The 26,507-nt window shown below is 46.7% G+C and overlaps 1 protein-coding gene across 1 annotated transcript in view; it reads left to right on the forward strand.

Annotated features, from left to right (window-relative positions):
- Positions 1 to 23,251, forward strand: part of LOC118382664 (guanine nucleotide-binding protein subunit alpha-13) — a 40,412-nt gene extending 17,161 nt beyond the window's left edge. Inside the window, exons 2-5 of the mRNA XM_052503395.1 lie at positions 2,839 to 3,065; positions 15,369 to 15,419; positions 19,419 to 19,619; positions 21,104 to 23,251. Of these exons, the coding sequence (XP_052359355.1) occupies positions 2,839 to 3,065; positions 15,369 to 15,419; positions 19,419 to 19,619; positions 21,104 to 21,475 (851 nt within the window). The 3' untranslated portion in view covers positions 21,476 to 23,251. The remainder of the gene's footprint in view (positions 1 to 2,838; positions 3,066 to 15,368; positions 15,420 to 19,418; positions 19,620 to 21,103) is intronic.
- The last annotated feature ends 3,256 nt before the right edge of the window (positions 23,252 to 26,507 follow it).

Genomic DNA, 26,507 nt, shown 5'->3' on the forward strand with positions numbered 1-26,507 from the left:
CTGGCTGTGCGTTTCGGGAGGACCAACAGCCCTGTTTTATATACCAGACAAACAGTGGAACCCAATTACACCCCTAAAGTCACTCCCAAATGGCACCCTATTCACTAGTGGTTAGAGCGTTGGACTGCTAGCCGGAAGGTTGCAAGTTCAAACCCCCAAGCTGACAAGGTACAAATCTGTCGTTCTGCCCCTGAACAAGGCAGTTAACCCACTGTTCCCAGGCCGTCATTGAAAATAAGAATTTGTTCTTAACCGACTTGCCCGGTTTAATAAATGTCATATAAAAAATACAAATTAAGTGAAGTACCATCGGTCTCTGGTCAAAAGTAGTGCTGTATATAGGGAATAGGGTGCTGTTTGGGACACGTCTTAGCTCTGTCTGGAGGACTACTGTGGTGTGTTTGGGACACGTCTTAGCTCTGTCTGGAGGACTACTGTGGTGTGTTTGTATTACTGTCCTTAGCTCTGTCTGGAGGACTACTGTGGTGTGTTTGGGACACGTCTTAGCTCTGTCTGGAGGACTACTGTGGTGGGTTTGTATTACTGTCCTTAGCTCTGTCTGGAGGACTACTGTGGTGGGTTTGTATTACTGTCCTTAGCTCTGTCTGGAGGACTACTGTGGTGTGTTTGGGACTGTGGTGGGTTTGTATTACTGTCCTTAGCTCTGTCTGGAGGACTACTGTGGTGTGTTTGGGACACGTCTTAGCTCTGTCTGGAGGACTACTGTGGTGTGTTTGTATTACTGTCCTTAGCTCTGTCTGGAGGACTACTGTGGTGTGTTTGTATTACTGTCCTTAGCTCTGTCTGGAGGACTACTGTGGTGGGTTTGTATTACTGTCCTTAGCTCTGTCTGGAGGACTACTGTGGTGTGTTTGGGACACGTCTTAGCTCTGTCTGGAGGACTACTGTGGTGTGTTTGTATTACTGTCCTTAGCTCTGTCTGGAGGACTACTGTGGTGGGTTTGTATTACTGTCCTTAGCTCTGTCTGGAGGACTACTGTGGTGGGTTTGTATTACTGTCCTTAGCTCTGTCTGGAGGACTACTGTGGTGGGTTTGTATTACTGTCCTTAGCTCTGTCTGGAGGACTACTGTGGTGTGTTTGTATTACTGTCCTTAGCTCTGTCTGGAGGACTACTGTGGTGGGTTTGTATTACTGTCCTTAGCTCTGTCTGGAGGACTACTGTGGTGGGTTTGTATTACTGTCCTTAGCTCTGTCTGGAGGACTACTGTGGTGTGTTTGTATTACTGTCCTTAGCTCTGTCTGGAGGACTACTGTGGTGTGTTTGTATTACTGTCCTTAGCTCTGTCTGGAGGACTACTGTGGTGTGTTTGTATTACTGTCCTTAGCTCTGTCTGGAGGACTACTGTGGTGGGTTTGTATTACTGTCCTTAGCTCTGTCTGGAGGACTACTGTGGTGGGTTTGTATTACTGTCCTTAGCTCTGTCTGGAGGACTACTGTGGTGTGTTTGTATTACTGTTGTCGTGGGTACCGGAATTCCACTGAAGTCCCCACAAGGTTAGTAAAACAAGGAAGTCTCGCTCTCTCGGGGACAGGAGTTGGAATGGGAAAGACTGTTGTGTCCCCACAAGGATAAAGGCCATGTTAGGAGTTGGAATAGGAAAGACTGTTGTCCCCACAAGGATAAAGGCCATGTTAGGAGTTGGAATGGGAAAGACTGTTGTGTCCCCACAAGGATAAAGGCCATGTTAGGGGTTGGAATAGGAAAGACTGTTGTGTCCCCACAAGGATAAAGGCCATGTTAGGAGTTGAAATAGGAAAGACTGTTGTGTCCCCACAAGGATAAAGGCCATGTTAGGGGTTGGAATAGGAAAGACTGTTGTGTCCCCACAAGGATAAAGGCCAAGGATAAAGGCCATGTTAGGGGTTGGAATGGGAAATACTGTTGTCCCCACAAGGATAAAGGCCATGTTAGGGTTAGGAGTTGGAATAGGAAAGACTGTTGTGTCCCCACAAGGATAAAGGCCATGTTAGGAGTTGGAATAGGAAAGACTGTTGTGTCCCCACAAGGATAAAGGCCATGTTAGGGGTTGGAATAGGAAAGACTGTTGTGTCCCCACAAGGATAAAGGCCATGTTAGGGGTTGGAATAGGAAAGACTGTTGTCCCCACAAGGATAAAGGCCATGTTAGGAGTTGGAATAGGAAAGACTGTTGTGTCCCCACAAGGATAAAGGCCATGTTAGGGGTTGGAATGGGAAATACTGTTGTCCCCACAAGGATAAAGGCCATGTTAGGGTTAGGAGTTGGAATAGGAAAGACTGTTGTGTCCCCACAAGGATAAAGGCCATGTTAGGGGTTGGAATGGGAAATACTGTTGTCCCCACAAGGATAAAGGCCATGTTAGGGTTAGGAGTTGGAATAGGAAAGACTGTTGTGTCCCCACAAGGATAAAGGCCATGTTAGGGGTTGGAATGGGAAATACTGTTGTCCCCACAAGGATAAAGGCCATGTTAGGAGTTGGAATAGGAAAGACTGTTGTGTCCCCACAAGGATAAAGGCCATGTTAGGAGTTGGAATAGGAAAGACTGTTGTGTCCCCACAAGGATAAAGGCCATGTTAGGGAGTTGGAATAGGAAAGACTGTTGTGTCCCCACAAGGACAGTACAACATGTACTGTGAGTGCTTGTGCCTAAAACTATTTGAGTGTGTTCTTGCCCTACAGAAGAAACGGGTGTGTTTGTGCGACCGTAAACCTCGCTCCCGCCGTCTCTCTCTCCAGGGGTGTTTGTTGGAAGCATGACCTTCTACTTACTCTACTTCATGCCTAGTCATTAGCTCAGCGGGCTAACACAGTCACTCAACTCTCTCCCTCCCAGGGGTGCGTGTGTTGGTGGATGCCAGAGAAAAGCTCCACATCCCGTGGGGAGAGGCGTCCAACCAGAGGCACGGAGAGACCATGATGGCGTTTGACACGAGGTCGGCCAGGATGGCCCACGGCATGGTGGAGACCAAGGTCTTCCTGCAGTACCTGCCCTCCATCCGGGCCCTGTGGGCCGACACGGGCATCCAGGACGCCTACGACAGACGCAGGGAGTTCCAACTGGTGAGGACACACCTTTAGAGAAACACACACATGGATAGAGGCGTGTGTGAGAGACACACACACACACACACACACACACACACACACACACACACACACACACACACACACACACACACACACACACACACACACACACACACACACACACACACACACACACACACACACAACACACACACACACACACACACACATGAAGGGGCTTGCACACACACACACACACACACACACACAACCAACAAAGGGGCGTGCAGCTGAATGATGAGCACAGAGTAATTGAGTGTTGGACTCGGTCTGTCGCTGTCTCTCTGTTGCTCCCCCCTCCGTCTCGGTGGTCTTGGTGTTGGATTGTAAAAGCAGTGTGTCGGTCTCTTGTTGATGATCAATAGCTGTACTGAGGACTGAGCAGGGGATTCTCCAAACTGGAACTGATGTTCTTTTTACTCTGTAAACTACCATTACTCATTCAGTTTATGCCCAGTCCCTCACCCCCCTCTCTCTCTCTCTTATCATGATTAAACATAGAGCAGACAGTCACCAAGCCTCCTCCAGCTCCAGTCCCTCATCCCCCTCTCTCTCTTATCATGATTAAACATAGAGCAGACAGTCACCAAGCCTCCTCCAGCTCCAGTCCCTCATCCCCCTCTCTCTTATCATGATTAAACAGAGCAGACAGTCACCAAGCCTCCTCCAGTCCCTCATCCCCCTCTCTCTCTCATCATGATTAAACATAGAGCAGACAGTCACCAAGCCTCCTCCAGCTCCAGTCCCTCATCCCCCTCTCTCTCATCATGATTAAACATAGAGCAGACAGTCACCAAGCCTCCTCCAGCTCCAGTCCCTCATCCCCCTCTCTCTTATCATGATTAAACAGAGCAGACAGTCACCAAGCCTCCCTCCAGTCCCTCATCCCCCTCTCTCTCATCATGATTAAACATAGAGCAGACAGTCACCAAGCCTCCTCCAGCTCCAGTCCCTCATCCCCCTCTCTCTCATCATGATTAAACATAGAGCAGACAGTCACCAAGCCTCCTCCAGCTCCAGTCCCTCATCCCTCTCTCTCTCATCATGATTAAACATAGAGCAGACAGTCACCAAGCCTCTTCCAGTCCCTCATCCCCCTCTCTCTTATCATGATTAAACATAGAGCAGACAGTCACCAAGCCTCCTCCAGTCCCTCATCCCCCTCTCTCTCTCATCATGATTAAACATAGAGCAGACAGAGTCAACACACACACCGTTAAAGGACTAGTCCCCCCCCCACCCCAATACATCCAGTGTCTGTCCTACATCAGGAGTGGCTTTCCTAGATGCATGGTGACATTTCAGCTGCCTTGTTCACTGTTATGGAATTTAGTGGCCAGATTAAACTTAAAATTCCAGAAACTTATGTCATGGCTTTTGAAGCTTCTGATGGGCTAATTGACATAATTTGAGTCAAATGGAGGTGTACCTGTGGATGTATTTCAAGGCCTACCTTCAAACTCAGTGCCTCTTTGCTTGACATCATGGGAAAATCAAAAGAAATCAGCCAAGACCCCAGAAAAAAAATTGTAGACCTCCACAAGTCTGGTTCATCCTTGGGAAACATTTCCAAATGTCTGAAGGTACCACGTTCATCTGTACAAACAATAGTACGCAAGTATAAACACCATGGGACCACGCAGCCTCCATATCGCTCAGGAAGGAGACGCGTTCTGTCTCCCTAGAGATGAACGTACTTTGGTGCGAAAAGTGCAAATCAATCCCAGAACAACAGCAAAGGACCTTGTGAAGATGCTGGAGTAACGGGTACCAAAGTATCTATGTCCACAATAAAATTTGTCCTATATCAACATAACCTGAAAGGCCGCTTAGCAAGGAAGAAGCCACTGCTCCAAAAACGCCATTAAAAAGCCAGACTACGGCTTGCAACTACACAAGGGGACAAAGATCGTACTTTTTGGAGAAATGTCCTCTGGTCTGATGAAACAAAAATAGGACAGTTTGGCCATAATGACCATCGTAATGTTTGGAGGAAAAAGGGGGAGGCTTGTAAAGCTGAAGAACACCATCCCAACCGTGAAGCATGGGGGTGGCAGCATCATGTTGTGGGGATGCTTTGCTGCAGGAGGGACTGGTGCACTTCACAAAATAGATGGCATCATGAGGAAGGGAAATTTTGTGGATATATTGAAGCAACATCTCAAGACATCAGTCAGGAAGTTAAAGCTTGGTCGCAAATGTGTCTTCCAAATAGACAATGATCCCAAGCATAATTCCAAAGTTGTGGAAACATGGCTTAAGGACAACAAAGTCCTGACCTCAATCCAATAGAACATTTGTGGGCAGAACTGAAAAAACGTGTGTGAGCAAGGAGGCCTACAAACCTGACTCAGTTACACCAGCTCTGTCAGGAGGAATGGGCCAAAATTCCCCCAACTTATTGTGGGAAACTTGTGGAATGCTACCCGAAATGTTTGACCCGAGTTAAGACAATGCTACCAAATACTAATTGAGTGTATGTGAACTTCTAACCCACTGGGAATGTGATAAAATAAATCAAACCTGAAGTAAATCTTCCCCTCTACTATTATTCTGACATTTCACATTCTTAAAATAAAGTGGTGATCCTAACTGACCTAAGACGGGGAATTTTTGTCAGGAATTGTGGAAAAACAGAGTTTAAATGTATTTGGCTAAGGTGTATGTAAACTTCCGCCTTCAACTGTATACATTCGCTACAAGTGGCCAGTGTAGAAATCCACCCCACCATTCTGATGGCGCATACAAATGAACACGGTCCAACCAGCTGACTCACTGTTTGTCTCTGGAACATTTTCTGCTGTCAAATCTCCTATGAAGGAACACCTATACCAAGAAGTCAGGAAATAAGACCACCTGTTTACTAATATTCAACTGAGCCATTGAAACCAGTTGTGTGAGGTGTACTTCCTGATTCCTGCTAAACCCACAACTGATTCCCTGGTGATGGTTTTCTTTTACCATGGGTTCTAAAGGGGTTTCTGCTAGTCTGTCTGTTTCGCTGTCCTCTGCCAACTCACTCATCCCAGGGAAGCTGTCATCTGAGACCGGGGTGTGACAGAACCGCAGCACGCCATACTCCCTCCCAGTTCTGCTAATACGCACTCTCACTTCCCCAAAGCTGACACAGAATGGACACTCGGTTCACCATTAAGAGGAGGGTTAACATTTTAGAGAGGCTCAAAGTTGAGTCCGAATTTACGTTGCGTTTGATGCTTAGGGCTGTTTGTGGTCTGTTTATCAAACAAATACATCACATTTATATTGTGTATGGTAATATAAAATATTATACCTTATTTTTGTCGTTTAATCTTAAAGTGGAATCATTTATTTAAAACAAAGAGTTTAATGGCGCTGGAGGGGACAGCAGACATTTTACAGGCTAATGACCAATGGTGCTTTTACATTTTTAAATGTCTTACTTTTTAAAACTCTGCACCGGTGGGGAAATTGCTTGTAAGAAAGCATTTCACGGTAAAGTTCACATCTGGTGTATTCTGCGCATTAAAATTTGATTTGAAAACAGACTGCATCTACTGCCCTTAAACCACTACTAATGGCTTCTGAGCTTGCTGCACACACACACACACACACACACAATCAGTGTTTGTGTGTGGAGAAAATGCTAACTCACACACAAATCAAGTCAAGCATAGAAAATGAAAACAATGCCCTTTCTTGCCCTCCCTCCCTCCCCTTAGTCTCCGATGTAGAGTGGAGCAGAGAGGAAAGGAATCAACTGTTCGAGAAAAGGAAGGGAGGGTGGATGAGAGAGAGAGAGAGTGATCTGGGACCACACCAAAGCTTTTAATGTTCATATGTTGTATACATTCTCACAGCAACGATATAGTCCTATCTATTCTATACGCTCCGCTTCTAACTCTGTTGCCCTGCGTTGATTGGACCCTCAACAGATCCCCTGTCAATGAGGGCGTGGCTTGTAACAGAACACTATAAAGCCTTCAGTGGAGAGGAGAACAGGTCTGAGGCTGTGGATTAGGATTATACAACACCTAGGATAGGGAAGAGGGGGCGGGGGGAGAGCGGGGCGGGCAGGGGGAAGAGTGGGGCGGTGGGGATAGGGAAGAGAGGGGGGCGGGGGGGGTAGGGGGATAGGGAAGAGATTGGCGGGGGGGATAGGGGGATAGGGGAGAGGGGGCGGGGGAAGAGGGGGGTAGGGAAGAGGGGGCGGGGGGGGATAGGGAAGAGGGGGCGGGGGGGTAGGGAAGAGGGGGCGGGGGGGATAGGGAAGAGGGGGGGGGGGGTAGGGAAGAGGGGGCGGGGGATAGGGAAGAGGGGGCGGGGGGTAGGGGTGAAAGGGAATAAGGGCTGGGGAATGTTTACTTAAAGCATCAAGATCAAGTCCTGTTCTGCAGACAGCATGTCTGAGAGGCTTAATACGTGTTTGTGTGTGTGTGTGTTTGTTTGTGTGTGGTGTGTGTGTTTGTTAGAGGTTGTGAAAGCAGGAAGCCTGACATGTTTGGCACTCGGGACACGTGCTCCCTGGATTGCAGCACACAAAGGGGTTTTGTTTAGTTTCTCTCTCCCTCGTTCTTTCTCTCCTTCACCCTCCTGCTCTCTGGTGGTGGTGGTGGTGGTGGTGGTGGTGGTGGTACCAGGGATAAGTGGAGTTCAAGCATGCCATCTTGACCCCCATCTCTCTCTCCCGCCCCCATCTCTCTGGGAAGGCTGCTGCTCACTGTCATGTCCGGGGACCAGCATACTCCGTGTGTGTGTGTGTGTGTGTGTGTGTGTGTGTGTGTGTGTGTGTGTGTGTTGCAGCAGCAATCCCAGAAGCCATTAATAGAGGAACTGTCTAGTTTAATGGCCAGTAGATGCGGTCGCTACAGTGTTTCAGCTGAGACCTGAAATGGCCCTTTCCCCTCGTCTGAGTTACACTACCAGTAAGGCCTGTAAAAGAGAGGGGGGGGGGGTGGAGATGTACAAAGGGGATGAAGGAATAGAGGAACGGGGGGGATGATCCATAAAGGAATTTTGAGCTGTGATTAGACCTTGGTCTCTGTGCAACACCGGCCCATCACAAGAGAGCCAGCACGTTCCCCATCTGATTGGACCAACAGCCAGCACGCTCCCCATCTGATTGGACCAACAGCCAGCACGCTCCCCATCTGATTGGACCAACAGCCAGCACGTTCCCCATCTGATTGGACCAACAGCCAGCACGCTCCCCATCTGATTGGACCAACAGCCAGCACGCTCCCCATCTGATTGGACCGAGCACTGTGGTAGTAGCAGTCAACACTACAGAGAATGTATTGAGCCCTGTGGTGGGAGCAGTCAACACTACAGAGAATGTATTAACCCTGTGGTAGTAGCAGTCAACTCTACAGAGAATGTATTGAGCCCTGTGGTGGGAACAGTCAACACTACAGAGAATGTATTAACCCTGTGATAGTAGCAGTCAACTCTACAGAGAATGTATTGAGCCCTGTGGTGGGAGCAGTCAACACTACAGAGAATGTATTGAGCCCTGTGGTAGTAGCAGTCAACTCTACAGAGAATGTATTTGGCCCTGTGGTAGTAGCAGTCAACTCTACAGAGAAGGTATTGAGCCCTGTGGTAGTAGCAGTCAACTCTACAGAGAATGTATTGAGCCCTGTGGTAGTAGCAGTCAACACTACAGAGAATGTATTGAGCCCTGTGGTAGTAGCAGTCAACTCTACAGAGAATGTATTGAGCCCTGTGGTAGTAGCAGTCAACACTACTGAGAATATATGAGCCCTGTGGTAGTAGCAGTCAACTCTACAGAGAATGTATTGAGCCCTGTGGTAGTAGCAGTCAACTCTACAGAGAATGTATTGAGCCCTGTGGTAGTAGCAGTCAACACTACAGAGAATGTATTGAGCCCTGTGGTAGTAGCAGTCAACTCTACAGAGAATGTATTGAGCCCTGTGGTAGTAGCAGTCAACTCTACATAGAATGTATTGAGCCCTGTGGTGGTAGCAGTCAACTCTACTGAGAATATATGAGCCCTGTGGTAGTAGCAGTCAACTCTACAGAGAATGTATTGAGCCCTGTGGTAGTAGCAGTCAACTCTACAGAGAATGTATTGAGCCCTGTGGTAGTAGCAGTCAACACTACAGAGAATGTATTGAGCCCTGTGGTAGTAGCAGTCAACTCTACAGAGAATGTATTGAGCCCTGTGGTAGTAGCAGTCAACTCTACAGAGAATGTATTGAGCCCTGTGGTAGTAGCAGTCAACACTACAGAGAATGTATTGAGCCCTGTGGTAGTAGCAGTCAACTCTACAGAGAATGTATTGAGCCCTGTGGTAGTAGCAGTCAACTCTACAGAGAATGTATTGAGCCCTGTGGTAGTAGCAGTCAACACTACAGAGAATGTATTGAGCCCTGTGGTAGTAGCAGTCAACTCTACAGAGAATGTATTGAGCCCTGTGGTAGTAGCAGTCAACTCTACAGAGAATGTATTGAGCCCTGTGGTGGTAGCAGTCAACACTACAGAGAATGTATTAACCCTGTGGTAGTAGCAGTCAACTCTACTGAGAATATATGAGCCCTGTGGTAGTAGCAGTCAACACTACTGAGAATATATGAGCCCTTTGGTAGTAGCAGTCAACTCAACTGTTTTATTTTTTACAATACAGCCTGTTGATGTGTGTTAATTATCACATATACCTGATATTCAATAAGGATGGAAAAGGGGGGAATCTGATCTGTGTCTCATGCTGATCTGCACACTGTGGTCGTTCTGTCATTATTGTCACAATGTACAAAATCAACATTTTAAGCATTTCTTGGACAATTGCTCTTTTGGATGGTAATTTATGAGAACGTTTTGTGGAAACATGTTTTTCATTTCCACCTGTTAAACAGTATATCAACAGACCAAAAAAATTGGGAATCTGTTTCGAACCCAAAATCCTATATGGACGCTACTCTAACTACACGTACTGTGTTAGTAGCAGAACACACTGACTACAGGCTTCTCTTCAGGTCCCAGTCACCTCGGAGACCGTAACCACAGTAACCCACCGTGGTTACCTTGTCCTTTGACCCTCCTCATTCTAGAGATATTTTGACAGTTGGTGACAGTTGATCTTCCCACCTGCCTCACCAGAGCCTAGTAGTAGATATCAGCATGACGGCAGAGTGGAGGCGGGGCCTGGGGGGGGATGTGGTTTCCTTACGCATGTGTCTGTGTTCGGCATGCGTCACACCGTTGCTTTACTGAGTAGGGGAACGCAGGGGAAGCGAAAGCACTGACGAACTCACACACACACACACACGTCTATGTGGTCAGCAGTATACCAGGTCAGATGGGTTATGTTAGATAGACTAGAGAATGTCATGTTGCTTCAGCTGGTTGTTGGGACAAGAGGACAGTATATTATTCTATCATTCTGGTCCATTCCACCCTAGAACATTCTATCAAACCTGGCCTAGTCCACCCTAGAACATTCTATCAAACCTGGCATAGTCCACCCTAGAACATTCTATCAATCCTGGCCTAGTCCACCCTAGAACATTCTATCAAACCTGGCCTAGTTCACCCTAGAACATTCTGTTGCAGCATGCTGGTCTAGTCCACCCTAGAACATTATATCATGCTGGTCTAGTCCACCCTAGAACATTATATCATCCTGGTCTAGTCCACCCTAGAACATTCTGTTCCGTCATGCTGGTCTAGTCCACCCTAGAACATTCTGTTCCGTCATGCTGGTCTAGTCCACACTAGAACATTCTGTTCCGTCATGCTGGTCTAGTCCACCCTAGAACAATCTGTTCCGTCATGCTGGTCTAGTCCACCCTAGAACATTCTGTTCCGTCATGCTGGTCTAGTCCACCCTAGAACATTCTGTTCCGTCATGCTGGTCTAGTCCACCCTAGAACATTCTGTTATGTCATGCTGGTCTAGTCCACCCTAGAACATTCTGTTCCGTCATGCTGGTCTAGTCCACCCTAGAACATTCTGTTATGTCATGCTGGTCTAGTCCACCTTAGAACATTCTGTTATGTCATGCTGGTCTAGTCCATTCTAATTAATAACCACTTCTCAATGGATTCTACCTAATCAGTTTTCTTCCCCTTTGGTATTGATTTGGCCCATGTGATTTTGGTGCCGCGGTGGTCTGCTCTGCTCAGTGGCGGTGGTCTGCTCTGCTCAGTGGCGGTGGTCTGCTCTGCTCAGTGGCGGTGGTCTGCTCTGCTCAGTGGCGGTGGTCTGCTCTGCTCAGTGGCGGTGGTCTGCTCTGCTCAGTGGCGGTGGTCTGCTCTGCTCAGTGGCGGTGGTCTGCTCTGCTCAGTGGCGGTGGTCTGCTCTGCTCAGTGGCGGTGGTCTGCTCTGCTCAGTGGCGGTGGTCTGCTCTGCTCAGTGGCGGTGGTCTGGTCTGCTCTGCTCAGTGGCGGTGGTCTGACTGGACGCTTAAATTATTTTGTGGAGACGCTTCCATTAGGACTGTCTACACTGGTTTTACACTGCTTTAAACAGTCTATGGGTTTTACACTGCTTTAAACACAGTCTATGGGTTTAAACACAGTATATGGGTTTTACACTGCTTTAAACACAGTCTATGGGTTTTACATTGCTTTAAACACTGTCTATGGGTTTTACACTGCTTTAAACAGTCTATGGGTTTTACACTGCTTTAAACACAGTCTATGGGTTTTACACTGCTTTAAACACAGTCTATGGGTTTTACACTGCTTTAAACACAGTCTATGGGTTTAAACACAGTCTATGGGTTTTACACTGCTTTAAACACAGTCTATGGGTTTTACACTGCTTTAAACACAGTCTATGGGTTTAAACACAGTCTATGGGTTTAACACTGCTTTAAACACAGTCTATGGGTTTTACACTGCTTTAAACACAGTCTATGGGTTTAAACACACTGCTTTAAACACAGTCTATGGGTTTACACTGCTTTAAACACAGTCTATGGGTTTAACACTGCTTTAAACACAGTCTATGGGTTTAACACTGCTTTAAACACAGTCTATGGGTTTTACACTGCTTTAAACAGTCATGGGTCTACTGCTTTAAACACAGTCTATGGGTTTTACACTGCTTTAAACACAGTCTATGGGTTTTACACTGCTTTAAACAGTCTATGGGTTTTACACTGCTTTAAACACAGTCTATGGGTTTTACACTGCTTTAAACACAGTCTATGGGTTTTACACTGCTTTAAACACAGTCTATGGGTTTAACACTGCTTTAAACACAGTCTATGGGTTTTACACTGCTTTAAACACAGTCTATGGGTTTTACACTGCTTTAAACACTGTCTATGGGTTTAAACACAGTCTATGGGTTTTACACTGCTTTAAACACAGTCTATGGGTTTAACACTGCTTTAAACACAGTCTATGGGTTTTACACTGCTTTAAACACAGTCTATGGGTTTTACACTGCTTTAAACACTGTCTATGGGTTTAAACACAGTCTATGGGTTTTACACTGCTTTAAACACAGTCTATGGGTTTTACACTGCTTTAAACACAGAGTTTTTATCCTCTCTCCCTCTCTCATTCTTACACAAGCTCTCACTCTCTCCATCGTTCAATCTTTTTCTCTCGCTCTTTCTTAATTTATTGCTGTTCGTAGATAATCACAAGACAGACGTGCAGCGTCTGTCTCACATTCAAATTCTCAAAGCTTTATTTGATTGTCAACCAACCTACGACGTGACAGTTGATGGCAGTTACATTCAAATAAGACTTAAGTTGTTCCCAGGAAAGGAGAAAGACTGTCGTCATCTGATAATTAACTGACGGTAATAATGACTTTATTTACCATTTAGGAAGCAGAAATAGGCCTGTAAAACGCCTCCTGTTTTAGCCCGTAGAAAGTATCAGTCACTTATTCTGGAAACTATTTCTGTATATCAGTGTTCGTTCTATGTATGTCAATAGATCATCTCCATGACTGACGTCTCGGGGTTGTAACCACAGCAGAAGTCTTTGGAGGTGGGGGTCTTTTCCCCCATGTTGTGTATGAGTCACACAAGAGACTTGAACAGTTTCCTGTGACAGAGTGGAACCCCGAGTGGGATGATTAACATTGGAACTGAGTGATGTGTGACTTGGATGTGGTTTCCCACTTGCCCCTGGATGCTAATCTAAAGCCACGGTCTAACGCTACCTAGTCCTTCTGGTAGTAGTTGCCCCCCTGCTCTGGTTTCACAGCTCTTCACATGCCCCCCATGTTAGCCCAAAATAGAAAGTCCCACAGGTGTAGTTGTGTGGGAGGAGGGGGGTTTCCCCATAGAATAGAATGTGTTGTGATCTATGGCTCTTTAGGGGGGGGTCGTCTGTCTACTCCTCCCCTCGCCTTGTATCCTGCTGCGAGTGTTGCCTCTGGTTTCAGCCTCCTGGGGGTTACGGCATCATGCTAGTAGTGGTGCCTCTGTGGTTTCAGCCTCCTGGGGGTTATGGCATCATGCTAGTAGTGGTGCCTCTGTGGTTTCAGCCTCCTGGGGGTTATGGCATCGTGGTAGTAGTGGTGCCTCTGTGGTTTCAGCCTCCTCCTGGGGGTTATGGCATCGTGGTAGTAGTGGTACTTATGTGGTTTCAGCCTCCTCCTGGGGGTTATGGCATCGTGCTAGTGGTTCTTCTGTGGTTTCAGCCTCCTCCTGGGGGTTATGGCATCGTGGTAGTGGTACTTCTGTGGTTTCAGCCTCCTCCTGGGGGTTATGGCATCGTGGTAGTGGTACTTCTGTGGTTTCAGCCTCCTCCTGGGGGTTATGGCATCGTGGTAGTGGTACTTCTGTGGTTTCAGCCTCCTCCTGGGGGTTATGGCATCGTGGTAGTGGTACCTCTGTGGTTTCAGCCTCCTGGGGGTTAAGGCATCATGCTAGTAGTGGTACCTCTGTGGTTTCAGCCTCCTGGGGGTTATGGCATCGTGGTAGTAGTGGTACTTATGTGGTTTCAGCCTCCTCCTGGGGGTTAAGGCATCATGCTAGTAGTGGTACCTCTGTGGTTTCAGCCTCCTGGGGGTTATGGCATCATGGTAGTGGTTCTTCTGTGGTTTCAGCCTCCTTGGGGTTAAGGCATTGTGGTAGTGTTACCTCTGGTTTCAGCCTCCTCCTGGGGGTTAAGGCATCGTGGTAGTGGTACCTCTGTGGTTTCAGCCTCCTCCTGGGGGTTAAGGCATCGTGCTAGTAGTGGTGGTACCTCTGTGGTTTCAGCCTCCTCCTGGGGGTTAAGGCATCGTGCTAGTAGTGGTACCTCTGTGGTTTCAGCCTCCTGGGGGTTATGGCATCATGCTAGTAGTGGTACCTCTGTGGTTTCAGCCTCCTGGGGGTTATGGCATCGTGCTAGTAGTGGTACCTCTGTTTTTGAGCCTCCTCCTGGGGGTTATGGCATCGTGGTAGTGTTACCTCACAGCTCGGTTTCTCTTTCGGTCTTTCTCGCTCTCCTTTCCTGCGTACACACACACACACACAGACACACAAACACCTTCTGTTTGTTCTGTTCTGTCTCTGCTGCTTCCTGAGCAGCTTGTTACTCAGGGTTTCATTTATAGATGCAGTGTGTGTTTGTTCTGAGATCTCTGCATTTCCTGCTCAGCCCGGCGGGCGCAGGAAGAGAGTTTCGCCACATTGCCTTGATTTTCACGCAGCGCTGTGAGAGTCAGAGGTCAACACACTTTTTCTTGTCTTCCTGTTTTAAAAGGAGTCCTTGGCCTTTCACATCCAACCACACAACAGTACTGTTGATTCACTTTTAATATGAATAACATGACCTCTGTAGTAAGTGTGCTTGAACTCTGAATAACTGAACCAATCTGACATGTTCTCTCCTCTCCTCTCCTCTCCTCTCCTCTCCTCTCCTCTCCTCTCTTCCTCTCTTCCTCTCCTCTCTTCCTCTCCTCTCTTCCTCTCCTCTCTTCCTCTCCTCTCTTCTCTCTCCTCTCCTCTCCTCTCTTCCTCTCCTCTCCTCTCTTCCTCTCTTCCTCTCCTCTCCTCTCTTCCTCTTCCTCTCTTCCTCTCTTCCTCTCTTCCTCTCTTCCTCTCTTCCTCTCTTCCTCTCTTCCTCTCTTCCTCTCTTCTTCTCTCTTCCTCTCTTCCTCTCTTCCTCTCTTCCTCTCCTCTCTTCCTCTCCTCTCCTCTCCTTCCTCTCCTCCTCTCCTCTCTCTCCTCTCCTCTCTTCCTCTCCTCTCTTCCTCTCCTCCCCTCTTCCTCTCCTCTCTTCCTCTCCTCTCTTCCTCTCCTCTCTTCCTCTCCTCTCTTCCTCTCCTCTCTTCCTCTCCTCTCTTCCTCTCTTCCTCTCTTCCTCTCCTCTCCTCTCCCAGGGGGAGTCTGTGAAGTATTTCCTGGATCATCTGGAAAAGCTGGGACAGCCGGTAAGTCCCACCCATCTCTTATGCATCTATACACTACTGCTGATGAAGTAACAGTCAGAATGAAAAGAGAAGTGAAGCCGTCCCTCTCTCTCTCCTCCCTCTGTGGTTCTATCCATCTCCTCACATACAGTGCCTTGCGAAAGTATTCGGTCCCCTTGAACTTTGCGACCTTTTGCCACATTTCAGGCTTCAAACATAAATATATAAAACTGTATTTGTTTGTGAAGAATCAACAACAAGTGGGACACAATCATGAAGTGGAACAACATTTATTGGATATTTCAAACTTTTTTAACAAATCAAAAACTGAAAAATTGGGCGTGCAAAATTATTCAGCCCCTTTACTTTCAGTGCAGCAAGCCCCTCCCCCTGTCACTCACGGCAACGAAGATGAGAGATCAATTCTCTGACAAGCGGTTTCCCCTCACTATTTTCATTTGAGGTTTGGTCCAACAGAATGGGTCATATGGACACCACAACACATGGAGACATTATTATACTGTAATAGAGGAGAAGTTAACCTTTTCTAACGAAACCCTGTTTATGTCTCAACTCCTCAGATTGAGAGCAGAGCAGACACTACTACAACAGGAGTATCAATGAGCATGGATTCTGGAAAATTAATTCTCAGTTTGTCTCGCGCTGCATTCGGGTACTACTAGCATTATCTTAGCCAGACTGTTATACGAGCTGTCGAGTCTGTTAAACTAGCTGTCTAGTCTGTTGTACTAGCTGTCTGGTCTGTTATACTAGCTGTCGAGTCTGTTAAACTAGCTGTCTAGTCTGTTATACTAGCTGTCTAGTCTGTTATACTAGCTGTCTAGTCTGTTATACTAGCTGTCTAGTCTGTTATACTAGCTGTCTAGTCTGTTATACTAGCTGTCTAGTCTGTTATACTAGCTGTCTAGTCTGTTATACTAGCTGTCTAGTCTGTTATACTAGCTGTCTGGTCTGTTATACTAGCTGTCTGGTCTGTTATACTAGCTGTCTGGTCTGTTATACTAGCTGTCTGGTCTGTTATACTAGCGGTCTAGTCTGTTATACTAGCGCGGTGTAGTCTGTTATACTAGCGCGGTCTAGTCTGTTATACTAGCGCGGTCTAGTCTGTTATACTAGCGCGGTCTAGTGTCTTATACTAGCGGTCTGCTCTGTTATACTAGCTGTCTAGTCTGTTGTACTAGCTGTCTGTCTGTTATACTAGCCGTCTAGTCTGTTATACTAGCCGTCTAGTCTGTTATACTAGCCGTCTAGTCTGTTATACTAGCCGTCTAGTCTGTTATACTAGCCGTCTAGTCTGTTATACTAGCCGTCTAGTCTGTTATACTAGCCGTCTAGTCTGTTATACTAGCTGTCTGGTCTGTTATACTAGCGGTCTAGTCTGTTATACTAGCTGTCTGGTCTGTTATACTAGCCGTCTGGTCTGTTATACTAGCCGTCTGGTCTGTTATACTAGCCGTCTGGTCTGTTATACTAGCCGTCTGGTCTGTTATACTAGCCGTCTGGTCTGTTATACTAGCCGTCTGGTCTGTTATACTAGCCGTCTGGTCTGTTATACTAGCCGTCTGGTCTGTTATACTAGCCGTCTGGTCTGTTATACTAGCCGTCTGGTCTGTTATACTAGCCGTCTGGTCTGTTATACTAGCCGTCTGGTCTGTTATACTAGCCGTCTCGTCTGTTATACTAGCCGTCTCGTCTGTTATACTAGCCGTCTCGTCTGTTATACTAGCCGTCTCGTCTGTTATACTAGCCGTCTGTTATACTAGCCGTCTGTTTAGCCGTCTGTTATACTAGCCGTCTGTTATACTAGCCGTCTGTTATACTAGCCGTCTGTTATACTAGCCGTCTGGTCTGTTATACTAGCCGTCTGGTCTGTTATACTAGCCGTCTGGTCTGTTATACTAGCCGTCTGGTCTGTTATACTAGCCGTCTGGTCTGTGTTTTATAAATGTTCAATGAGCATAAAACACAGTTTATACAAGGAATTGTCAACTCGTTCTCATTCTGATAAATCAGGTAGGACACTTGATTTCAACATCTGAACAAAGTGGACAGGATAACATGCTGCTCAAACAGCTGGAGATGTACAGAAGGGTGTGTTCATCACAATCTGTTCTACCTGGTTAGCTAGCAGATCTCTCATTCACTCGCTCTCTCCGACTCAGCAGGATATACTGTTTGCTTGTAAGTCTACTAAAGGCATCCGTTAGTACCAACCTTCTCCATCCATCACTCTCTCTTTCACTCGTTCTCTCTTTCACTCGTTCTCTCTCTCTCTTTCACTCGTTCTCTCTCTCTCTTTCACTCGTTCTCTCTCTCTCTTTCACTCGTTCTTTCTCTCTCTCTCTTTCACTCGTTCTCTCTCTCTCTCTTTCACTCGTTCTCTCTCTCTCTCTTTCACTCGTTCTCTCTCTCTCTCTTTCACTCGTTCTCTCTCTCTCTCTTTCACTCGTTCTCTCTCTCTCTCTTTCACTCTCTCTCTCTCTCTCTCTCTCTTTCACTCGTTCTCTCTCTCTCTCTTTCACTCTTTCTCTCTCTCTCTCTCTTTCACTCTTCTCTCTCTTTCTCGTTCTCTCTCTCTCTTTCTCTTTCGTTCTCTCTCTCTCTCTCTCTTTCACTCGTTCTCTCTCTCTCTTTCACTCGTCTCTCTCTCTCTCTCTTTCACTCGTTCTCTCTCTCTCTCTCTTTCACTCGTTCTCTCTCTCTCTCTTTCACTCGTTCTCTCTCTCTCTCTCTTTCTCGTTCTCTCTTTCTTTCTCTCGTTCTCTCTCTCTCTTTCACTCGTTCTCTCTCTCTCTCTCTCTTTCTCTCTCTCTTTCACTCGTTCTCTCTCTCTCTTTCACTCGTTCTCTCTCTCTCTTTCACTCGTTCTCTCTCTCTCTTTCACTCGTTCTCTCTCTCTTTCACTCGTTCTCTCTCTCTCTTTCACTCGTTCTCTCTCTCTCTTTCACTCGTTCTCTCTCTCTCTTTCACTCGTTCTCTCTCTCTTTCTCTCGTTCTCTCTCTCTCTTTCACTCGTTCTCTCTCTCTCTTTCACTCGTTCTCTCTCTCTCTTTCACTCGTTCTCTCTCTCTCTTTCACTCGTTCTCTCTCTCTCTTTCACTCGTTCTCTCTCTCTCTTTCACTCGTTCTCTCTCTCTCTTTCACTCGTTCTCTCTCTCTCTTTCACTCGTTTCTCTCTCTCTTTCACTCGTTCTCTCTCTCTCTCTTCTCTCTCTCTCTTTCACTCGTTCTCTCTCTCTCTTTCACTCGTTCTCTCTCTCTCTTTCACTCGTTCTCTCTCTCTCTTTCTCTCTCTCTCTTTCACTCGTTCTCTCTCTCTCTTTCACTCGTTCTCTCTCTCTCTTTTCTCTCTCTCTCTCTTTCACTCGTTCTCTCTCTCTCTCTTCACTCGTTCTCTCTCTCTCTCTCTCGTTCTCTCTCTCGTTTCTTTCTCTCTCGTTCTCTCTCTCGTTCTTTCTCTCTCGTTCTCTCTCTCGTTTCTTTCTCTCTCGTTCTTCTCTCTCTCGTTCTCTCTCGTTCTTTTCTCTCTCGTTCTCTCTCTCGTTCTCTCTCTCTCTTTCTCTCTCTCGTTCTCTCTCTTTCTTTCTCTTTCTCTCGTTCTCTCTTGTTCTCTCTCGTTCTTTCTCCCTCGTTCTCTCCCTCGTTCTCACTCGTTCTTCTTCTCTCTCGTTCTCTCTCTCGTTCTTCTCTCTCTCGTTTCTCTCTCGTTCTTTCTCTCTCGTTCTTTCTCTCTCGTTCTTTCTCTCTCGTTCTTTCTCTCTCGTTCTTTCTCTCTCGTTTTCTCTCTCGTTTTCTCTCTCGTTTTCTCTCTCGTTCTCTCTCGTTTTCTCTCTCGTTTCTCTCGTTTTCTCTCTCGTTTTCTCTCTCGTTTTCTCTCTCGTTCTCTCTCTCGTTTTCTCTCTTTCACTCGTTCTCTCTCTCGTTTTCTCTCTTTCACTCGTTCTCTCTCTCGTTCTCTCTCTCTCATTCACTCGTTCTCTTTCTTGTTCTCTCCTCCAGGACTACCTACCGACTCAGCAGGATATTCTCCTGGCCCGTAAGCCCACTAAAGGTATCCACGAGTACGACTTTGAGATCAAGAACGTTCCATTTAAGATGGTGGACGTTGGGGGTCAAAGGTCGGAGAGACGGAGATGGTTTGAGTGTTTTGACTCTGTCACCTCCATCCTCTTCCTCGTCTCCTCTTCAGAGTATGACCAGGTGGGTCTACACACACACACACACACACACACACACCTACACACACACCTACACACACACACACCTACACACACACCTACACACACACACACACACGTTTCTGTCCTCTTCCTCGTCTCCTCTTCAGAGTATGACCAGGTGGGTCTACACACACACACACCCACACACCTACACACCTACACACCTACACACACACACACCTACACACCTACACACACACACACCTACACCTACACACACACACCTACACCTACACACACACCTACACACACACCCACACACACACACACCTGTCTTTGGATGTTAAATACACACAAACTCTTTCTATTTCTCACACACACACACACACACACACACACTGTCACACACACACCTGTCTTTGTATGTTAAATACACACAAACTCTTTCTATTTCACACACACACACACACACACACACACACACACACACACACACACACACACACACACACACACACACACACACACACACACACACACACACACACACACTGTCACACACACACCTGTCTTTGTATGTTAAATACACACAAACTCTTTCTATTTCACACATATATACACACACACACACACACACACACACTGTCTCACACACACACCTGTCTTTGTATGTTAAATACACACAAACTCTTTCTATTTCTCACACACACACACACACACGTTTCTGTCCTTGTGAATGAAATTAAACGACCCAAGAATGTGGATGCATGCACAAACACTCTCTTAAATCAGGTCACACACACACCTACACACACACACCTACACACACCTACACACACCTACACACACACCTACACACACACACACCTACACACACACCTACACACACACCTACACACACACACACCTACACACACCTACACACACACCTACACACACCTACACACACACCTACACACACCTACACACACCTACACACACCTACCTACACACACCTACACACACCTACACACACACCCACACACACCTACACACACACACACACACACACACACACACACACACACGTTTCTGTCCTCTTCCTCGTCTCCTCTTCAGAGTATGACCAGGTGGGTCTACACACACACCTACACACCTACACACACACACACACACACACCTACACCTACACACACACACACACACACACTGTCACACACACACCTGTCTTTGGATGTTAAATACACACACTCTTTCTATTTCTCACACACACATACACACACACACACACTGTCACACACACACCTGTCTTTGTATGTTAAATACACACAAACTCTTTCTATTTCACACACACACACACACACACACACACACACACACACACACACACACACACACACACACACACACACACACACACACACACACACACACACACACACACACACACACACACCTGTCTTTGTATGTTAAATACACACAAACTCTTTCTATTTCTCACACACACACACACACCCTACTCCCCTAACCTCCTAACCCCCCCAGGTCTTGATGGAGGACCGTCAAACCAACCGTCTCAGCGAATCCCTCAACATCTTCGAGACGATCGTCAACAATCGTGTTTTCTCCAACGTCTCCATCATCCTGTTCCTCAACAAGACAGACCTTCTGGAGGACAAGGTGCGCTCCGTCCCCATCAAGGACTATTTCCCAGAGTACCCCGGGGAGCCACACAGCCTGGTGGACGTACAGAGGTTCCTAGTGGACTGTTTCCGGGGGAAGAGGAGGGACGTGACGCAGAAGCCCCTGTACCACCACTTCACCACGGCCATCAACACGGAGAACATTCGCCTGGTGTTCCGAGACGTCAAGGACACCATCCTCCACGACAACCTAAAGCAGCTGATGCTGCAGTGATCGCAGGGGGGTTATGACCTTTTTCAAGTCACCTTTTGGCCTTTAACCCCCCTGTGACTCCTCACCGTGACCCACTGACTTGCTGTGATTGCAGGGTGATGAACAGAGAGCAGAAGAGTTGTTGTGTTACACTGTGTCACTGCCTTTTAAGTCACCTTTTGGCCCTTGACCTTTAACCCCTGCGAGCCCTCACCTTGACCCCTGATCTCCAGTCACCTCTGGTGCAGGCTGTCACCTATGACCCTTGACCACTGAACCCTGTTACCACTTCTAATGGCCTTGTACCTGGCAGTTCTATCCCTCCCCCCTTCTAAACCACTGTAAATGAGCTCTCCCAATCCCTCCCCTCACACACCCCTCTCCTCTCTGTAATGGACTATTCCAGAGTCTGTAGATATGTTGATGTGTTCTGTAGGATGAAGTTGCCCTCAGACTCTGATCCTGGGTCACTTTTTAATTTCCCCCACTAATGGTTAATGACAGGATATGGGGAGGGGAAGCTGGTCCTAAATCTGTTGTTCTATATTACTATATTCACTCTGTTGGTTCACTCTTAACTCTCCTGTCTCACTCTGTCACATTGTAACCTGTCTGAGAAGCCCAGACCACTGCTGGAGGTTAGCGGTCAAGGGTGAGGGGACAACTGGCCTTTCTGTGTTGGAGGGAGGAGTCAAAGGTCGTCACCCACGGCAACCAGGGAAGAGGGGATGGTAAACGCTGTAGAACAAAATAATGATGATGATGATGATGATGACTGTGTTTTACTGGCGTCAGCCTGTCGCTATGCACCTCCACTCACACCTGCCCTGAACTGGCTTGATTCTACACTTCCTTTTCCCTCAGAGCCTGATTATGACATCACCGTTATTATGACATCACCCCCCCTCCACACACCATTCTGACAGCCAATCAGTGTCACTATCTGTATGTGGAACCAACTGCAGCGGAGAGCTTGTTACTTGTTGTTGTTGCTGAGGGGGAAGTTAAAGAGTGGGGGGACTTTACAACACTGTACTAAAACTAATCCTTAATGATTCCACAAATAAGCCTTTTACCACTGTCTGATGATGACCTATCAAACAGAGCTACACACACACACACACACACACACACACACACACACACACACACACACACACACAACCTGCCCATAGAGACTCTTCTGACCTGATCCTGGTCTTACTGTTTGGAACTTTTTACTTTTTTTTGTCTCACATAGATTTATTCTGAATATATGTACCTAAACATTGTCTTAAGTTATATTTGAAAGGTTTTACACAAGTTTGATTTACACCTGCTGATGGGCAGTGAGTGTTAAAGGCTATGGAAGAGGGTGTGTGAACACACGCTCAGACAGACTGGCTCGGACAGACCAGTTGATAAACTACTGAGCTAATTCTCAGGATACATTGTGGACCACTTATTTGTATATTTAGAGCAATGATGTTCATTTGCCTAAGTCCTAAAACACACACACACAGACAGACGGCTGTCCATCAGAGGCTGGTCGTCTAAACAACTTGCCGGCCAGCTGCATCCCCTCTTCCAGTCCTTTTTTTTCTCCCCTCTCTTTCTGTCCCTCTCTCTGTGTTAGTGTAAGCAAGTGATCAGCCTTATAAACCCTGCGGAGGCTCATCCTAGAGGGAAGAGACAGTGATCAGCCTTATAAACCCTGTGGAGGCTCATCCTAGAGGGAAGAGACTGATCAGCCTTATAAACCCTGTGGAGGCTCATCCTAGAGGGAAGAGACTGATCAGCCGTATAAACCCTGTGGAGGCTCATCCTAGAGGGAAGACTGATCAGCCTTATAAACCCTGTGGAGGCTCATCCTAGAGGGAAGAGACTGATCAGCCTTATAAACCCTGTGGAGGCTCATCCTAGAGGGAAGAGACTGATCAGCCGTATAAACCCTGTGGAGGCTCATCCTAGAGGGAAGACTGATCAGCCTTATAAACCCTGTGGAGGCTCATCCTAGAGGGAAGAGACTGATCAGCCTTATAAACCCTGCGGAGGCTCATCCTAGAGGGAAGAGACAGTGATCAGCCTTATAAACTCTGTGGAGGCTCATCCTAGAGGGAAGAGACAGTGATCAGCCTTGTAAACTGTGGAGGCTCATCCTAGAGGGAAGAGACAGTGATCAGCCTTATAAACCCTGTGGAGGCTCATAGTAGAGTAAAGAGACTGTGAGTAGCCTTATAAACCCTGTGGAGGCTCATCCTAGAGGGAAGAGACTGTGATCAGCCTTATAAACCCTGTGGAGGCTCATAGTAGAGTAAAGAGACTGTGAGTAGCCTTATAAACCCTGTGGAGGCTCATCCTAGAGGGAAGAGACAGTGATCAGCCTTGTAAACTGTGGAGGCTCATCCTAGAGGGAAGAGACAGTGATCAGCCTTGTAAACTCTGTGGAGGCTCATCCTAGAGGGAAGAGACAGTGATCAGCATTATAAACCCTGTGGAGGCTCATCCTAGACATACTCTTATGATGGGGAAACTGTGTCAAATGTTTGATTTAATTATGAATCTTTCTCTCTCCTTAACTCCTCACCAACCAATGTGTCTTTATCTCTAGCAAATAAATAGCCTTTTTAAATGAGTTGGACGTTGGGTTTCTACCGACTGAAGGGAAACCAGGAGAAGGATACCGTTCACATTGTTGTACCCGTTATGCAGGGGGTGTCTGAAGTCACACCCTACTACTCTCTATCTAGTGCACTGCTTTCGGCCCTGTGTGTCTTTCATAGGGCACTACTTAGTGCACTACTCTTTAACAGAGCACTATGTTATTATTAAGGTAGTAGGGTGCGGTTTTGCACGTAGACTCCTAAAATCTCTCTCGTTGTCTCCCAAGTGAGCGCTATTCCCTATATATTTTTGTATGCAGTCTGAGTCTCGTTGGCCAAACATGCTGCATGTGTAGCTCAAGTCTGTCTCACAAACACTGTCAGCCCTGTCAGGGCTTCTGACTGATCGCTCCAGGCCACCCCTTCCATAGCTCCGAGTCATCCCCAGCACAGAGCTCTTTGTCTGGGCTGAGACTGTGTCAGGCCCCCTTGGCTGAAGGCCACCATTCCATCCTCTATACCAGTCGGATGGACTGGTGTGACTGGGACCAGTGTCTCCTCCCCCAGCGCCACACACACCAGTAAGTCAGACCAGACTAGGGTCTGTGATTTGCCTTTGTCGATGCTGAACAAACAGGTTTTTGAACAACACACCCTCCTACAGAGGCAGACCTAACATGTCCCAAAGTGATCATTCTAGAATCATGTGCATTCTAGAACTGTTTCTAGCCATTATATTTCTATGGGTGTAGTCAGTCGGTGCTTTTTGCCAAATGGCTTCCAGAGTGACTCAATACCCAGTAGACAGGCAGACGGACAGACCTATGTCCCCTACTGGTCTTATTTAGTGAGAGAGAGCTCAAAAAGTAGTCCCAAATGGCACCCTTTTCCCTATATAGTGCACTAATGTTGACCAGGTCCCATAGGGTCTAAAGTAGTGCACTATGTAGGGAATAGACTGTCATTTGGAACAAAACCCAGACAGACGCAGGCCTTTTGTCTGCTCCGGTCAGAGAGAAGGGAAGACAGTCTGCCAGTAGTAACACCGTGGTCAGTATTCAGTCAGTGTGTATGTATCTGCTCCTTCAGGCGATCTCTCTCTCTCTCTGTGCTGCTGCTGTTGCTGTGGTTTTAAACGCGTTCCAATATCAACGCTAGCCTCACTCGTTCCAATGCACTGCTTCCTTCATGTTAGTGTGGATGTTGGAATGCAGCCCCAAGAGTCAGTCAGAACACAGTGTCATTTCAAAAGCCCAGGCCCACTTTGACGATGTCACAAACCCAAGCGCCTGTTTCATTAGGATTCTGCTACAGACAAAAACCTGCCTTCAGTGGCCTGGTCGGCCTCCACAACTGGTTTTAACCCAGTCTGAGTTGTAATTCATTGTGTCAAAAAGAGTTGTAGAGGTTTCAAGCTGTTAACTGTGATGTCAGGCCCCCGCCCTGAGAACTGTCTGTTCCTCTACTACAACTCCTTCCTGCTCTCTGTCTCTCTCTCATTATGACATCACTGAGGGTTCCGACACATCTAGAATGAAACGTCATTCTAGTTCTATTGATTCTATGAAATGTGGAGGAAGGTTTGGGACCAGGTCCATTATATCAAGGTGAAGGTGCAATCTGGCGTATTGGACCTGGGGTGGGAAGGACCTGAGGTGTGTGTGTGTGTGTGTGTGTGTGTGTGTGTGTGTGTGTGTGTGTGTGTGTGTGTGTGTGTGTGTGTGTGTGTGGGTGTGGTGTTTTAAAGCTATGCAACTGCACTGTGCTCCAGTCCACACAGCAAAAATACTTAAATGAACCACTTCTGTATGTTATGAGAATAATCATGTTGATGTGTTACTGCTCTGCCCCATGTAAATCAGTTCTTTATTAGTGAAGTGTCAAATATGCAAATGATCTGCCCAAATATGACTGATATTGTTGTGCCTCCTGTTACCCGACTTCGCCTTTTTCTCCTGATCAAGGTTTTTATACTTGCAGTGTTTGCCTTAGCGGTGTTTTAATGTCCTCATTTCAAGATGAAGGCTGCATTCCAAATGGCACCCTATTCCCTACATGACGACCTATTGGCTCTGGTCTAAAGTAGTATAAGTAAATAGGGACACAGGGGGTCATTTGGGACAGTATCCAAGAAGATAATTCACATACGAGTCCCACCAACGGTTACAAACTGTGTTTCTCTGGCTTATTGTAGATGACGAAATGCTTTCATTGTACAGTCTCTAACTTATACTGTCTTATCTTCTTCCTGTTCTCCCAATAAAACCACAAACCATTTTACAAACTGTTTCTCTGGCTTATTGTAGATGATGAAATGCTTTCATTGTACAGTCTCTAACTTATACTGTCTTATCTTCTTCCTGTTCTCCCAATAAAACCACAAACCATTTTTACAAACTGTTTCTCTGGCTTATTGTAGTTGATGAAATGCTTTCATTGTACAGTCTCTAACTTATACTGTCTTATCTTCT

The sequence above is a fragment of the Oncorhynchus keta genome, unplaced genomic scaffold (genome assembly GCF_023373465.1).
Source record: "Oncorhynchus keta strain PuntledgeMale-10-30-2019 unplaced genomic scaffold, Oket_V2 Un_contig_17315_pilon_pilon, whole genome shotgun sequence".
NCBI classification, from domain to species: domain Eukaryota; kingdom Metazoa; phylum Chordata; class Actinopteri; order Salmoniformes; family Salmonidae; genus Oncorhynchus; species Oncorhynchus keta.